This window comes from Abramis brama, assembly GCF_963993115.1.
Source record: "Abramis brama genome assembly, chromosome: 17".
NCBI lineage: Eukaryota > Metazoa > Chordata > Actinopteri > Cypriniformes > Leuciscidae > Abramis > Abramis brama.
Window position 1 is genome coordinate 14744830 of NC_139979.1, and position 18704 is coordinate 14763533.

General features: G+C 36.6%; 2 protein-coding genes across 2 annotated transcripts; one reads left to right on the forward strand and one right to left on the reverse strand.

Moving 5' to 3' along the window:
* The first annotated feature begins 1001 nt into the window (after positions 1 to 1001).
* On the forward strand, positions 1002 to 15439 carry plin6 (perilipin 6). The gene is made up of 9 exons (XM_084088286.1): positions 1002 to 1124; positions 1779 to 1833; positions 2621 to 2656; positions 3224 to 3422; positions 3568 to 3650; positions 4953 to 5190; positions 5759 to 5955; positions 9609 to 9875; positions 14117 to 15439. Exons 3-9 carry the CDS (start codon positions 2633 to 2635, stop codon positions 14567 to 14569), a joined length of 1461 nt encoding a protein of 486 aa, XP_083944412.1. The 5' UTR covers positions 1002 to 1124; positions 1779 to 1833; positions 2621 to 2632; the 3' UTR covers positions 14570 to 15439.
* On the reverse strand, positions 15397 to 18555 carry LOC311066876 (ras-related and estrogen-regulated growth inhibitor-like protein). Its single transcript, XM_084088287.1, has 4 exons — positions 18301 to 18555; positions 18136 to 18189; positions 17959 to 18035; positions 15397 to 17204 (listed from the first exon to the last, which is right to left on the reverse strand). The coding sequence occupies exons 1-4, from the start codon at positions 18413 to 18415 to the stop codon at positions 16794 to 16796; spliced, it is 657 nt and encodes a 218-aa protein (XP_083944413.1). The 5' UTR covers positions 18416 to 18555; the 3' UTR covers positions 15397 to 16793.
* Between the last annotated feature and the right edge of the window lie 149 nt (positions 18556 to 18704).

The window sequence follows — 18704 nt, forward strand, 5'->3', positions numbered from 1 at the left end:
AGACCAAAGCAAATATCTGCGGTGTGAGCAGTGACGTCAATTAAAATTAAATTATTTACCATGAAGGTTTCTTGTGTCTCACTCTAATGTCACTAAGAACTTTATTGATAGTAAACAATTCTGATATGTAAATGATATGTACCAGACATGTTTGACTGTGTAATGAAATAATGTCCTCTTTTGCTACAAAACCTTAATGGAAAGTCTGAGAAATTTCCCAGGCTCAAATTGTCAAACGATTGTTTACACTTATTAAAAGGTCCAGTTTACGGAGTAACTTTTTTAGTTGGGAATTGAGACAAACGGATATGAGACTACATTACTCTCCAAAGAGAGCCTTTGTGAAGGATTTCAATTATGACATGGCAACATGAGATGACCTTAACGTACCTCATCTCCAATGAAAGATTGATTTTCTCAGAAGAAACCTCAAGCTTCTGGTAGTCCATTCTTCCTCATTCAATTTCTGAATCAGAACAGGAATGCTGATATAAAGGGGGCTGAACACCCATTAAACTTTTGAACTGTGACATTAAAATCATAACTGACTAGACATATCTGACTAGACTCTCTGTACACTGCAGACGTATTCATACATCACAACCTAGTTTAGGTAACCTAATTTAATACATTTACACAACTCTACTTGTCTGTTGATTACAATAATGATTTGCACTGATATACGTTGTCTTTCCACATGTTTTAGGGAACAAAGGTAATTCTGGTATAAACGTGATACCCCACACAAGTCCTAGACTATTTTTCATCTGCATTAATGTAAGTAAATCAAAGAGCTGATGTGAGGAATGTCAGAGAAACATAAAATCACACACTCTTAAGACGGTCTTTGTCACTGTTAGGTAAACCAATAAACTGGCAAACAACACCTTAGAAACGTCTCGACATGCGTGGACTGGCCGCACCCTAAATGAGGGGCATCACATGCACCAACCATGAAAAATTACAAAACCATCCAACAAAACCCTCATCTCAGACACAGCAGACAAGGACTGAGACCTAATAGAAAGGGCAAGTCTAGTGGGTTTGTGACAAATATCTATAAAAGATATTTACCATTTCTACATTTTACCATCTCAAAGGACTCAACACTCAATCATTTAAAGGTAAGAACTGTTTCTGATTTGACGTTTTTTTTTGCTGTCTGCTTACCGTCTACTTGAAAATAACTAAAACATGACAAACACACAATTTGTAGTCAAACAAATACTCTCAGAAATGGGTTAATTTGTTGTGAAACAGTGTAAATATAGCAGATGGTCATGTGTATTTTAAAATGTAATCTTAATAAACAAATGTGTCTATTGTATATCATCTATCCATAATGGCCCAAAATAATATATTTATTATTTTTTCATAACATAATTTGTGGAACATTTTAAATGTATTTTATCATAACTATTGCTGATGTCCAAAAAGTATCTGAGAGAAGTTGATTATTTTGGTTTACTGTAATTGTCAGCATAGACAGGTGTCTAACCAGGGATCAGCTACCCATACATCATATTTATCAGATAATGCAAGGCAAACATGGCCTTTATCAGACTTTATCAGAATGATCACTGGTCTGTTTCAAATTCACACAAGCTTTACATGTCTGGTTTTGATCAAAAAAAATAATAATAATAATTCTACATTTTTCACTCACTAAACAATTTAATCCAGCACAGAAGACCCATTTTATTAAGGCAGATTAGAAACATGTTTTTGCTGTGATTATTGTCATTAATGTAATTTTTCATTCAGATTATTTTTTGCAGCAGCAGCAGCAGCGCTGACTTACACTGGGATCTGTAAGAGTGGCCCCTCTGTGCAGTAAGTGAATCTGATTATAAACAGGCCTGTGAGAATGCTTTGATCAGATTTGACACAGTTGGATATTATTCCATGAGATAACATTCTGAAAATTTTCATTTGATCTGAAGATATGTTTGAAAGACTTTGTCAGAAAAAATGCCTGTTTTTGGATGATTCCATTGGTTTTGGTGTGAGGGCTTGGGCCATTACCTGAAATCATGATCAAATGACAGCTTCTAAACCACTAAAACTGTTTAATCTCACAACATTATTCACTGCAGGAATGTTTCTCAAATATACATCTAAATATAATATAAAATAAACTAGTCTAGTCTTTTGGCCATTTTTTAATACAATTTTTTCAAAAAACAAACAAACAAACAAACAAACAAACAGTATTTAACCATAATAATTTCTGATGTTGCATGACACTGTTTCACTGTTTGAATGCTAGGTCATTTTTGGCCTGTGTGGTTTAAACGCTTAATAAAATTTCCACAGCGAGGTTGTGTCAAACATAGGGTAGTATTGTCATGTGACAGCATCTGACTTGGCATGGGCAGGTCAGATTAATGAATACAGATCAGTATTGACGTGGTTGAAATTGAATGACGTTGTCAGATGTCAGAAGAATATGCCTACTATTTGGTATTAATACGCTGATATTTGAATCTATATTCACCCATCTACTTTACTCTTCCACAAAACATAAGTAAAAATGTAGAAACTAATAATAGAATAATAAAATAATAGAAACTCTAATAGGACACTTGAATGTTTTATGTTCTCTGCTTTGCCTCAACAGCACAAAGCAGACATGTCCAGAACAAGAAACAGTGAGGTAAGCTTTCTTGCATTGTCAGCGTTTTACTTAAATAGTTAAACAGGACAAATCAAGTGTTAGGTATGTCATATGTAATGGGCTGTGAAGTGGAGTTTATGACAAATCAATAAAGCCTATATCCAGCCTTTACTTGGGCTGTACGTATTTAATTTTTGTGTGTGTGATCGGGAAGTTGCAGTGACGGAAACAGTGACATTCCAATTTAAGTTTGAAGGGAGTAACGCCTGTGTTTAGGCTATTAAGGAAATGCAATTTTGCCAAAGAAGAACTTTAAAAGCAGCCTACTTCAGTGTAATATGATGTTAATATGATATGAGTATATTACCGTAATATTATCATCATATCCATTAATAAGATGATATTACCATATCATCACTCTTAACACGGATCATTTGAATAATTGTAATCTGTCGATTGGGTGAGGGTCGGGTGTGGATATCTAAATCAGAGAAAATCGTAGGTGCGGGTGGATGATTTATTTTTAGCAGCAGATTCAGGTGACGTTAGTAATTAGTAATTCATCATCATTACCATGTTCAATAAGACACTGACTTGCCTCTGCAGGGGAATGTGCTGAAGCGTGTGGCAAAACTGCCTCTCATCAGCTCAGCGCTGCAGCAGGCCTCTTCCGTCTACATGGGCGTGAAAGGTCGTTATCCGCTGCTCGGGTTTGTGGGAGGAGTAGCAGAGCTGGGTGTCCGCAGTGCATCCACAGCAGCTCTGCAACAAGCAGCACCTTTGCTAAAGAACCTAGAAGTAGAAAGTGAGTCTGGTTAAAAAAAGGAGATCAAATGCTCATAGTAAAGACATAATTGGACTAAAGACACAGATATACTGCTAAAACATAATTTAACATGCAAGTCTTTAAGGGTAATAAAAGTGAATCAATTGTATGTGGGCCTTTGCAGTTGAGGCGGTGAACAGTTTTGCACTGGTGGGTTTGGAGCAACTTGAGAAGTTTTTCCCTATCCTCCAACAGCCCACAGATGAGGTGAGTGCGTGAGAGTGCAAGAAAGAAGAGTGGCAATATCCATGTGGCAGTTACCATATCTTGACTGTCTGGTAAAAGCCAACAAATTTATTTTTTATAACAAATTTAATAGAGTTTTAAATTATTTATTATTTATTATAAATGTATTAAATATATTTAAATTTATTTAGAATTATTCCATTATTTTAATAATTTGCAGTTTTTTTAAACCTAAATAAAATAATAAACAAAATAAACAAAAGCACATTTGCACATAAACAAAAGTAAATACTTTAACATTATTTTATTGCTTTAACATGTCCTTTAGTAATATAGTAAGTTTGTAGTAAGTTTTACATTTTACCTTAAAGGAGTAGTTGCATTATCGTTGCAACTTTCAAGGACCAGAAAGGTAGTAAAAGCATCATTAAAATAGTCCATCTGACTACACTGGTTCAAATGTAATGTTATGAAGCGACAAGAAAAAAATTTGAGCGCAAAATTTTTTTTAAAACACGACATGAGGGTGACTTAATTAATTACAGAATTTTCATTTTGGGGTGAACTCTAATTGTAACACAGAGGCAGGGACAAAGCGGAGAGAGAATCCACATGCAAGCACTAATGTTACTTTAATAATAGTAGCCTACAAACAGGTAATCCAGGGCAAACAAAGAAACTCAGGACAGAAACTTTTTTTTTTGTTCTGCAACATCTTGGCTTGCTGACTGAATTAGACATATCGAGCAGCCCTTTAAATAAAGTGATTTAAGGTATTGAACAGAAGTAAGGTATATCAACAATGAGCTGTCAGAATATGTCTACTACTGATATTGAAAGAAAGGATTACAATATGCAGAACTTGACCACATTTGTTTTTTTGTTAAGAAAGTCAAAAGTCTTAAATGATTTTTGTAAACAAAATACTTCTTTGTAATATATTTGATATATGTAAATAATAAATATGGATAACCAATGACAATAGGCCTACTTGTTTCGTCGATGTTCTGCTGTAATGGCTAACGTTACTAGTTCACATAGATATATATATATATATATATATATATATATATATATATATATATATATATATATATATATATATATATATATATATATATATATATATTAACTTTTTACCTAACTTACTTGGATAAAGTAGGATAAAAGTAACTTTAGGTATGTACTTGTGGCTATTTCTGTTGTAGGTGCGTTTTTGTTTTACTTCTGTGTTGTCACTTATCTAACCGAACCTGTAATCTCGATGTTTTTTCTGCCCCATTCCTCTCTTGGTGCACTCCTGCCTGTCTTCTCTCATCACAGGTGGTTGCTAATCTGAAGGACGCTTTCTTCTCGAGGCTGGATGGTGCGCAGTCTCGAGTAAACGATGAGCTGGACAGGGCCGTGAACAGGTGGGATGAGGTGATGGAGCTCAGCTGGCGCCTCCTGGCGGAAGCTCAGGATTCAGCACCAGGGCGCGTGATCACCGCTGGCCTGGATGAGCTCATCACTCAGTCAGAGGCAGCAGTGGCGTACTATCTGCCTCTGCCACCCACGCTGCGTAAGAAAGTGTGACACGGAGTCATCTGAACTGAGACAGGGAGACAAACTGTATCTGAAATAATCATGAAATAACACTTTAGAGAAGGTTTACCATTTATTTCATGCGTACACAAAACGTAACCACAAGGGGGCGCAACTGGTCTTCTGTTTTGCAAGTACTTTAGCACAACTAAAGAGCCATTAATCTCATCATTAAAGACCTGTCGTTAGAAATCAGAATAAAACTGCAATCATGTCAAATTCTGCAACTTATTTATATTCTTTATTTATATCTATTATTATATTTAAAAAAAATTACAACATTTTTCCCTGATTTTTTTCATGGACCCCCTAGCATCCCCTTGAGGCACTCTGGCGGTCCCTGGACCACAATTTGAAAAACTCTGCTTTAACACCATCTCACTTTCAGAGGGATACAGAGAAATGTATAACATAATATTTCATCAAATCAGCTTTATTTTTATTTAGGTCAGAGTTCAGTTTTAGACTAAGCAGAGCCTCTTTCAGTTGAAATCTGAATATTGGTGGTTGTATTGAAATTATAAGCAATTTGTCTCATCTTGCAGGTTGTGAGTGGGAGAGAATAGTGCAAAGCTATGAAGATGAGGATGAGGATGAGGATGATGAAGAAGAAGAGCCTCGGATGTGGACACGAATCCGAAGCCTGTTGTTGTGCCTGTACCTTCAGCTGAACCACAGACTGATGAAGCTGAGAGAAAGAGTGGACAATATTTTGCAGATGCTGGGGGCAGCTGCTGAAACGGTAGGCCCATGTACAGAAATAATTCATCACTAAATCTTTGACCTTATCTTAACTAAAAGTTCTGTTCAGTGACTCTTTAGAATGGGACAAATACTCTCTCGCCAAACTAACTGCTTCTCAGTGGCTCCGAACAACATTCATGTAGGTATCAGTTTCTGAAATATGTCACACTGATAATGGGGAACCAAGCTCGTTGTATTCATATTCCAATTTAACAATTTTCATACTTTAATCTAAATGTTTTCGGTTGGCTATCCAACACAGAAGAATAAAAAAGACTTTGGCCCTTCAAAAGAGACCAGGTTTATTACAGTTAACTAAACCCATAAAACCATTTTCGTTTCTTGAAATAAAATAACATTAACTGAAATAAAATAAAATGTACAGAAATGTATATTATTTCCTAAAAAAATTATAAATAGATTTATAGAAAACAGAAATTTAGACTTTTTTTAAAAATGCTAAAACTTTAATTATAATTAAAATGAAAACAGAAAAGAAAAACTAATTCAAATTATTAATAAAAAACTATAATAACATCTCAATGATACCAAAATAAGACTGAAAGAGACTCAAGATGTGAGTCAAGACTAAGATTAACTCACAAAATAAGTATAGATGCAGACATGTCTCGGTGAGAGACTCAACAATAAACACTGACAAGATGATATCAACAGGGAGTGCCTCATCAAAAATGTCCTCAAACTATAGCCTATCCCCTCTTCTTTGAGTATGAAGTTAAAATAGATGCTCTACGTGCCGCTTCACCATGCTGCAGTCATTCACGCTGCCCTGCCACCCTCAGGGCTTTCCTGTCTAGTCTGCAGACTCACCCTCACTCACATAGAATAAAATCACAGCAATTACTCGTTCAAAATTATGACCCCTGAGACACATTCAGGCAGGAAAGGACATGGGGAAGACGAGAGAAGCTGCATTACAACACGAGCTGAAAACATTATATATGAGCTTTTTCACACTGTACAACACTGTACCAAATTGATTACACAGAATTTATTTACAATGTATTATTTTACATTTATGCTTCTAGTCACTTGGTAGTGGAGTAGATTCATTACCTCAGATTTCGTCAGTCACTCATTTGTACACTTCTTCATATTAAAGTTAGTGTTTAGGGTAGATAGAGACTTTATCATCAGACTTCATCATTTTATAGTCTAGCATATTAGTGAGTCTATTAGTGAGTCATAATGGCTATAAAAATAAATCATGGAACGTTTCTGTTCGCGTAAAAGGAAAACAGTTTTTTGTTTCCTAGAAATCAAGGCTGAAATCAAGATGTTAAGCAGCAGTGCTTTTAATTGGAGTGCTTGTTTAGAGAGAGGATGGTCATGATTGAGCTGAAAACCCAGTGGGACATAATGCTACGTGCCGTTTGGCGGTCACTACATGTGACTTGAACACCCACTAACCCATGAGGAGATTTGGAGATTGCATTAGAGAACAAATATACTTCTAGTTTTATATATGCATTAAGTTGGTCAAAAGTGACAGTAAAGAATTTTACATTGTCACAAAACTTTAATTTCAAATAAATTCTATTCTATTCATCAAAGAATTCTGAAAAAATTGATCACAGTTGCCACAAAAAAAATATTAAGCAGCAGCACCACTGTTTTCAACATTAATAAGAATAAGAAATATTTATTAAGCAGAAAATCAGCATATTAGAATAATTTCTGAAGGATCACGTGACACTAGATTACAATAATGGCTTCTGAAAATTCAGCTTTGCCATCACAGGAATAAATTACATTTTAAAATATAAAACTTTGTAATAATATTTCACAATATTACTGTTTTTTTCCTGTATCTTTAATCAAAAGAATCTAACCAGTGGCATTTCCGAAGCATAGAGTGCACCACAGTTCTGCAAAATTGTATTTGCTCTCAGGTCAGTAGAGACATCCTACCTCAACTGACCTGTTAGAGACACATGGCCTGACTCAGACATGTTTTGTATGAGTTGACGAGTTTGTGTGCTGAGGATCAAAGGGTCAAGGTGGAGTATTGTCTGTGCAGGGTCCTTCTGTGCTTTCCCAGCAGTAGGGTGAAGGGTAATTGGACCTGAGAGCACAAAGCTCCAGTGCAGAGTCTTCATTAACAAACTCTAAAATACGCCCCAGAGAGCCTGGGCTGCAGAAATGTGCTGAACGACAGACTGTGTTCTACCGGCAGTGATGCTGAGCTGTCAGAGACACAAACAACAGTGAGACTTGGCAGCATAATCTCCTACAGTAATTCACGTGTTGGTCACGGGCTGCCCAAAGACAATGGGAATTGAGAACACAGAGAGGACCTTTAAATTTGGCTGACCCACTTTATCCTTCACCTAAATTAACCACCAATAGTTGGAGGGTCCTGCTGCCAAATCAGTACTGTTTGTGACTGTGTCTGCTAGCCTGGGCCTGTTCTTTTACACTGTGTACTCACGCTCACGTTGGCTGGCGTCAGATGAAGCTCCACGTGAGAGTTTGGCTGCTTGTGGCATGGTGGTCTGTGTTAATAAATCAGACTTCAGTACGATTTCCCTGTTCAAAATCTTTTTGTATGTTGAGTTTATTTGTTACAACTTCAAATGCATTTTGTTTTTACCAAGTTTTAAATGCGTTTAGCAGCACAAACGCTGCCAGACAAACTAAATTATACTCTAGTGGTTTTAATATTAGCGATTCAAATCTTTTGAATCCATTCGCCAACAGATTTGTTCATTGGTTCAAGTTACTTAGGTAGCAACATGTGAGTCACTGAATCATTTACTTAATCTGAGTCATTCATGACAAGTTATATCATCCTTATTAAGATTAGCATGTTTACAATTCTACTAGATTACAGAAAGAGTTTTTTTTTTTTTACCCATGGTGTCAACTGCTGGTTATGATTTATTATCAAGCTATAGAAGAAAAAAAACATGGGAAAATTGTTTCAAAAACATCCTTACATTAATTTAAGTATATATTCATCAATTATTTTTACACATTCATAATTCTTTCTGCCCAACAAATATGATTTGTTCCCTCAAAAGATTAATTCGCTTAAATATTTGTTCGAAATACTGATTTGTTCACAAACTAAACAGCAATTCTATACTAAAGCACTAAACTGTAGTGGATATATGATTGAGTGGCCATGGGAACAGTTAAACAAGGTCAAATGAAATGAGACAAGAAGAATAAAAAGCAAAAAAATTAGAAAAAGGACATGATGAAATGAAATTATTTAGAATAACAGGACTAAAAGAATGTTGGACTGTTTCTTTTGTTAGTCTGATAAAGTTTAATTAACCCCAACTGTGACTGACAATACCAGTTTTCACAGCAATTACAGTTTCTGTTGTTTGTTGATTTATTTGCACAGAGCAGGGAGTGTATCCCGCAAAAACACATTCACGTGCCTGCAGGCATTATGTGAATAGAGCCATTACTGCCACTTGATCAACGGGGCCACTAGGCCACTCAGGCCACTAGGTTCAGCAATAAAAACGTGACTGAATTAAAGTTCTGCGTATTCCTCTGCCCATGTGGCCAGTTGTTCTGCCACACTCGCTTTTTAATGCCTAACGGTGTCAGTTTCAGGTCTATCATTGTCACTGGTTTCCTAATTAGGTATTGTCTGTAATTTGTCATGCTCAGGTGGGTCTAACGCAGATGATGCAGATGGTGGAGTCCCTGCTGCAGCTGCTTCTGTCTTTTTACATATCTCAGGTGCATCGTGTTGAGGAGCTGCGTTCTCTGCTGGTAGCTCAGCTCACATCAGGTATACAGGCACTGAAGGTTTTGCCCCCTGTACAACAGATACTGGCTTTACCTACTCAGGTACGCACTATCATGAACGACCTACTGGAACTGGGACAGATTCTCATACAGCTGCTCATCAACACCACCCCGCTCTACGACCTGGTGAGAACACACACACACACACACACACACACACACACACACACACACACACACACACACACACACACACCACCCCGCTCTATGACCTGGTGAGAACACACACACACAAACACACACACACACACACACACACACACACACACACACACACACACACACACACACACACACACACAACCACAAGTGCAACATTCTGGAACCAGTTCTAATGGACAAATACAAGTAGATGTTCTAGTGATAAAGAACACTCTAGAATCAAGTTATGAAGCTAATTCAAAGGCAGAATAATCAGCCTGAACATCAAATTCTTATTATTTTTCTTGGCCAAACACATCTGTTTACCCTAGTGAAAAATACATTTACATATTTATGTACTTATAAATACCCTGCACTTTCACTTTTAGTATACTAAACTGATATACTTAAAGTCTGCTAAATTCGAATTAAAAACTAATTTTGTACTAAATGCACTTTAGTTATCTGGAAATAGAGCTAGGAAATAGGTCAACTAATGATATACTTAAGTATATTTGATTGTGCTAAAGTGGAACTATTGCAAGTATACTTTAAATATCTTGAATTTAAAGTATCTTATATTATCCTTACTAATAGTGATATTAAACACATTTTAAGCTTAATATTAAGAAATGTGCATTGTTCAATAAAGAAGGACTCCAAATAAAGTCTCAAGCGATATGTCAGTAAACATATTAATGGATTTGTAGTATAGTACGAAATAAAGGTATTTTAAATCCATTTTGGTATAGGTTTTTTTCACTAGGGTATTGATAGGATGAACAAAGCTAAATATGTCACTCTATGTTCCCATTTAAACTAAATGATTAAATCTGTGTTTTATAGGTCATGCTTAGGCGATTTCCTATGCAGATATTGACTTGGGACTATATTAGGGGGAAGCACAGGCGAAGCACTGCTACTTGGGCGCAGAGATATCACGCCCAAGTAGCAGTGCTTCGCCTGTGCTTCCCCCTAATATAGTCCTTAATATATAAGTCAATATCTGCCTAGGAAATCGCCTAGTGTTAATCTGCATCACTATTTGTACTCGTTGTGAATACGCAGGCCACAAGAAGTAATTAGGTGGGGTTTTTTTTATTTTTATATCACTTTTACTCAGGACATGCTAGCTGGCAACAAAGGATTCCATTCATTATGCTAAGCTAAGCTAGCGCCGACCCTGTCAAACTAAAACAATGCATGCACTGAGACAAAAATGCATTTGCCCACCTATCTAAATGTAGGAAAGAAGGTGAATAAGCCCTATTTCAAAAAACGGTGGAGTGTTCCTTTAACACTATCGGTCAGGTTTAAGTAGGGGTTTAATGCTAAAAGTGGCGCTAAAAGTGTCTTTTTCCAATAAGCCTGGGCTGAATTAAATTGTTGAATAAAGATTTCAAAAGAATCAAAAGTATCAGAGTCTTAGCTTACGACTCTGCCCTCTCTGCCCTCTCTGCCTCTGCCCTCTGATGCGTTAGGGGCTGCGTTTATAGATTTATTAAATTCCTTTGGGGTCAAGCAAAACGTCACCGGACCAACTCATCGTCTTAATCACACACTCGATTTAATTATATCATATGGAACCGATCCAACCGATATAGATATCATTCCACAAAGTGATGATGTCACTGACCATTACTTGGTAACTTGCATATTACGTACTGCTGTAATATGTCATGCTGTGCCGCGTTTTCGACCAGGCAGAACAATCCTTCCATCCACCATAGATAATTTCTCAAATTGCTTATCTAATCTGTCTCAGCTGCTGCCTGAACCCAAACAAACAGATGAACTAGAAGAACTAACTAGCACTATGAGCACCATTCTCTCTAGAACATTGGATGTTGTTGCACCCATTAGATTAAAAAAGGTCAGAGAGAAAATTAAAGCACCATGGTACAATAATACTACGCATGTTCTAAAGAGAGAAACCCGTAATTTAGAGCGTAAATGGAAACAAACTAATTTAGAGGTCTTTAGAATCGCGTGGTAAGACAGTATGTCACGTTATAAAAAGGCCCTAAAAGCGGCCAGGGCTGAGCACCTCCGCAAACTAATAGAAAACAACCAAAACAATCCTAGGTTTTTATTTAACACCGTGGCTAGACTAACAAATAAACAGACGTCACCCGAACAAAATATCCCGTTACAGTTTAGTAGTAATGATTTCATGAACTTCTTCACTGAGAAAATAGAAAACATCAGAACCACAATTGTAAACGTTCAATCCTCAATCGCACCTTATAATTCAGCCTCAATTATCCCCCCGCAAGAACAATTACAGTGCTTTACAACTATAGAACAAAAAGAGTTAAATAAACTTATCACTTCATCTAAAACAACAACGTTTATTAGATCCTATACCAACTAAACTACTGAAGGAAGTGTTACCTGTAGTGGAAGAGCCTCTCCTCAATATTATTAACTCATCTTTATCTTTAGGTCATGTTCCAAGAACATTTAAACTGGCAGTTATAAAACCTCTCATTAAGAAACCACAATTAGATCATAATAATCTAGCAAATTATAGACCCATTTCAAATCTACCTTTTATGTCTAAAATACTAGAAAAAGTTGTGTCCACTCAACTGGGCTCTTTCTTGCAAGAAAATGATATCTATGAAAAGTTTCAGTCAGGATTCAGGCCACATCATAGCACTGAAACTGTGCTCGTTAAAATCACAAATGATTTACTCTTAGCTTCTGACCAAGGCTGTATCTCAATACTAGTTTTACTTGATCTAAGTGCTGCGTTCGATACTATAGATCACACAATACTCTTAGATCGACTACAAAATTATACTGGTGTTCAAGGACAAGCATTAAGCTGGTTTAGATCATACTTATCTGACCGCTACCATTTTGTCTATTTAAATGGAGAAAAATCGATCATAACTCCAGTAAACTATGGAGTGCCGCAGGGATCTGTGTTGGGCCCTCTGTTATTCTCAATATATATGATGCCACTTGGAAATATTATAAGGAAACATGGAATTAGTTTCCATTGTTATGCTGATGACACTCAAATATATATTTCATCACGGCCGGATGAAAACGCTAAATTATCCAAATTGACAGAGTGTGTTAAAGATATAAAAGATTGGATGACGCGTAATTTTCTTTTATTAAATCCAGACAAGACAGAGGTAATACTTATCGGTTCAAAAAACCGCCCACAGAACCTCTCACAATACAACTTTGACATCGTAGGATGTCCTGTTACTTTATCCTCTACAGTAAAAGACCTAGGTGTTATACTCGATTGTAACCTGTCTTTTGAAAATCATATTTCGTATGTTACAAAAACAGCCTTTTTCCACCTTAGAAACATTGCTAAGCTACGTAATATGCTATCAGTTTCTGATGCAGAAAAGTTAGTTCATGCATTCATGACCTCGAGACTAGATTACTGTAATGCTTTATTAGCCGGTTGTCCTGCATCCTCAATAAACAAGCTACAGTTAGTCCAAAATGCAGCTGCTAGAGTTCTTACTAGATCAAGTAAATATGATCATATAACACCGATTTTATCATCACTACATTGGCTACCTATAAAGTTCCGTATTAATTATACGGTATTGCTACTGACTTATAAAGCCCTAAACGGCTTAGCTCCAGTCTATTTAACGGATCTTCTATCACCCTATAATCCATCGCGCTCTTTAAGATCAATAAATTCAAGGCTTTTGGTCATACCTAGGATATCCAGATCAACCAAAGGAGGGAGAGCATTTTCACATTTGGCTCCAAAACTCTGGAATAGCCTTCCTGATACTGTTCGTTGCTCGGACTCGCTCTCCCAGTTTAAAACTAGATTAAAGACGCATCTTTTCAGCCAGGCATTCATATAATATTGTTAATCTCACAGTTTCAAACTACAATCCGGCCTCTAGTTCATAAATGCCAGAGGAGAACTGGCCCCCGACTGAGCCTGGGTTCTCCCAAGGTTTTTTTTTTTCTCCATTAGGTCACCTGATGGAGTTTTAGGACACCATTAGGTCACTTGATGGAGTTTTTTCGGTTCCTTGTCACTGTTGCCTTTGGCTTGCTCAGTTGGGGATATTTTGGGGATATTTAATTTTATTCTATCAATCAATAAATTCCACTAGAAACAAACTTTGTTGTATTATTTTATTTTAATACTGTGAAGCTGCTTTGATACAATCTGTATTGTGAAAAGCGCTATACAAATATACTTGATTTGATTTGATCTTTTCTCTCAGATGAAACAGGTTTCTGATCTTGACGCAGCAAACAACCCAACTCCAGATGAACTTCCTGAGAGTCCCTCCAGCCGTGCCTTCGCAAACAGCCTCTTCCTCAAAGCCATGGACGGTCGTCCACGTCGCCGCAGAAGCCTTTATGCCCGTTCCCGTCATGGGTCCACCAGCGGGCTTCCAACAAGCCCAGCTCCCTCTCCGACTCCTACCCCAGTCCCAGCAAATGGCAGAAAAGGTAGTTTGAAGCTAGATTCCCAGCCCTCGGGCCCTCCAGAACTTGACACACTGGCTGTGTCCACTACCGATATGATCCGCCGCCGTTCCTCGGTCACCGAGGTCCTGCTGGCTCCTATTATGCAGTTAGTATCACAGAGCCAACAAGCTTTTGAGTTTCTGAGCTCTGGCCCTTCATCTGAAGATCAGGTCATACCTGTGGTGGAAACCACAGAACATTAGGCTCCACTTTTCTCATCCATTAAACCAAAATGCAATCACAGATCATTCGAACACAGATTGCTGCAGCTCACAGGCTGTTATGGATTGTACAGCAAACATACCTTCAAACAACAATCCATACAGTGACTTCTCTAGTAGGCCTACAAAAACAAATCTTATTGGTGGAGACAGTGCAGTTACAAGCTAACTTTTAAATAAAATCATTAGCCCAGCATTCAGTATGTGCAGATGGTTTAAAAGCTAAATAAAGCATTGTTTTAGCTATGCGTATTACTTAGAGTGTAATCAAAACCGTATGGATTTGCTCTCTGCAGTGCCGTTTGGGTACGTGGTGCTTTGTAGCTTTGAATGCCTGATTATGAAACAACTCAACAGATGAGCTGAAATTATCTTTTTTCTATATATTCATTGTTAGCATGTAACACAACATTTTGTTTAGACTAAATAAATGTACTTATATTCCTTAGCTTTTTTAGTTCTTATACACTATAAGCAATGTTTAATCTATAGACTGTGACTAATGACTGATAGTTAGATGGAGTGAGTGAAACAGGATGGCACCAGGATTCTAGTCAGTTGGAAATGAACCCTTTGAAAATGTATTTGACTAAAAGCCGAAGGTAATGCGTGTTCAATTGAGAGGAGAGGATAAAATGACATGGTTAATGTTACTTTGATTCTTCATGGGTTGTTTTATGTTTTAACAAAGGATGTGTTGTTACAAAGGTAGAAACATAAAGTGAACTGTGTTATACATAGACAGGAATGGAATGGTGTTAAATGACTAAGTGGACTTTTATAGATAAATACTAACAGCCTTTAGTGCTTTTTTTCCTGTAACAAATGTAATAAAACATTTTATAAAATGTTATTGATGTTGAGTACTATTTGAACAGAGAATGAATGGCTAATTGTGCAACAAAGGTAAATATTGTTTTTCCTTTATTGAAATCGAACATTGAAATACAAGCAATATAAACATCTCAAAAAGGTCTTTAACTAAAAACAGCATATCATTTTTATACAAAAATGAAAGATTTAAGTAAATACAGGGCAATAACACACTGTAAAAATTATTGCTGTGATTGTCACAACTTAACATTCAACATTAAAATAAGAAATAATGTGTCGTTTCAACTTAAAAAATTGTGTTCGTGTTACTAAAGTTTAGTTAACTTTAGTTGAATATTTAAGTCCTCAATAAATTAAGTTGCTATAACTAATTACAGCAACATTGTTTACAGTGCATGTACAGACACTCTTCATATCTCACTCTTCAGTTCTTAGATCGTTCACAACATGAAAAATAATTATAACTATATTGGCGTACACACCAAGGTATGGTAAAGTTCTGCCACTTTAAATACTAAAGCTCTTTGGATGGATTCTGATTGGCTGTCCATATTTTTAGCGTTTATCAGCAAGAAAAGAAAACATTCCGAAAATGATTCCGACTATATCGTTCATGTGGTTATTGTTATAATTGCGTTTTAGACTTTGCTATTCTCATGGAATTAGAATTATTAATAAAATCGTATGGTTACAACTATTATCCTTGGTGTGAACGTGCCTGACATCGAATAACATTTATAGTACCACCAACCTCAAAGAAACTACACAGAAAACAATATTCTGAAAATTACAATATATACATAAAATGTCTACATATACATATACACACTTTACTATATATAGTCTCCTCCCAATCACCACATTTAATCATTCACATCTAAATGTCAGTGGAGATTCAGAAGAGGAAAATACAGAGAGGATAAAGTCCAACTCTATATTTCAGGCATCTGAGATCCAGAGCAGATCACTTGAATTCATCTACATCATCTTTTCAGAGCTGAAGGATCATTCTTTGAGAAATGACAAGGACTACAATCGATCCGGACCGTCTCTCGGTTCATATCAATACTCTGCTGTGACCAACTTAAATCAAAGCCCAGGATCACTTATCTTCAGAACTTCTTTTATCACCTTGCTGTAACAAACTTAATCTACCTTACTTCACCATAAAGCTGGGCTCTAAACTTTTAACATGCTATCATCTCATTCTTTATCTTTCCACCATCCATGTAGGTTAATAAGGCGAAAGTGGCCCCCTTCGGTTCCAAAAACCCATTGGCCCGAGGGTCTTCTTAGCTGTTTAGACGCAAGGCTGCCAGGGGCCTCATATCTTCATCATGCTCATCATCTTTCACATCCCCAACTCAGTTCTTTACTCCCATTTCTTTCCAAACACTGCGGACACACTTCTGACTATGCCCTTGATTCCGGCCATCCCCTTTTTCAGTGCTCTGGACTCCTTGATGAGATCCAGTATTTCATGAAAGACCAGAAGCACGCCGTGGTAGGTTTCAGCTGCCGAGATCTCGAAGAAGCCACAGTCTGCGGAGAGGGCGAACAGTCTGCCCTCCTCGCTCGACACGGCTCTCTGGTGCAGCAGGTCTCGCTTGTTCCCTACAATGATGATCGGTGCAGATGCGGACAGCTTCCTAGTCTGGCGGATGAGCTGCACTTGTTGCCGGACCACCTCAAAGCTGGAGCGGTCACAGATGCTGTAGACCAGGATCACGCCGTCTGCCCACTGAAGCTGCTTGTCACTGATGGATTCAGTTGTTTCGCAGCTCTGGAGAAGACAGAATTCAAAGACTAAATCACTTAACCTCACCTAGAAAGCATGATCCCAAAAACCTCCATGAATGCATAAATGTTGTCAAAATGCCCCGGATTGGATTTAAGGTCTTTCAATTAAATATGATATAAATGTATAATCATGTCTACTTCCCTCATACATATACAGAAAAAATTTAATTCCATATGATTATTATACTTTTCCATCATTCTCCAATTCACAGGTACAATTTTAATAGTTGATGAAATGAATTTCAAGCATTTAAGCACCTTAAAAAGTATTTTGGCTCATGAGAAATAGTCATTTAGTCAGGTATTTTATGTTTGTACAGTATGCATAATTTCATATTTATGATATTAATATATTTTATTTTTAATATTATAAATTATGATTATAAAGAGCCCACCAAACAAGTAAACTAAATATCCAAACACAAAAGTCATACTTAGAAACTATAGAAATAAGATATAGAAACTAAATAAGACCTATTATTCTTAATTATTATAATTATTCTTAAAATTATTCTAAATTTGAAATATTTAAAAACATCTTTTCAAATCTTATCCATAGAATAAAATGTTTTGCCATATTTTTGACAAACCTATAGTGAGATAAGGATTTAAATATTATTGTTGACTTATCCTTTGATAATATATTAAAAACACACAATTTGACCCCTTTATGTATTCCCAACAATTCATTTTTATGCATTCAAACGCAACAATCACAAACAAAATATACATCGTACCTGTGGATACAGAGAGTCCCAAATATTTAAGGATATCTCTCGCCCATCTGTTTTGTCAATATGACTGTATATTGATTCTGAAAGAGAGCATAGTGAAATTAAAGACTGCCATTTAATAAACAACATAGTTTATTTGTTCATTATCAATGGTGTTATAATAAATATTAGTTGACGTACCAATATCCCCATATTCTCCGATGAATCTTCTGGTGAGAAATCGCACAGTGAGGGCTGCAAATAAGCAGTTGTAATAAATGATTATTCGGAGGCTTAACAAAACAGACCATAGAAACATGACAGAAATTTCTGTATACAAACAGCCAAGTTCAGTTTTGTGCTTACCTGACTTCCCAACATTTTCTGCTCCAAGTAGCAGAACATTCGCTTCTACTTTGTGGTGATTTCCATCCATCGCTTTACTGCCTAACTGAGGACTCGGTTTGACCAGAACAACCATTTCACCTAAGAACGTCTTGAGTGTTGAGTGTGAGCTTTGCAAGCCACTGCAACTATATATAAAAAACAGTGGGTGGGGCTTATGGAAGTTGAGTCGATTTTAAACCAATCCGAGAACAGTGCATCTGTTCGCTTTAGCAAACCAACAAAAATTGTCCTATCAAGTGGCGCCAGGACAATTAGATATTTACACCGTGTTTTCTCTTTCACCCAACTCAAATACAGCCCTCGAAAATGTCCCTCAAGAGAGCCTTCTGCTTGTTTTGTTCGCACTCGTACAGAGCAAAACA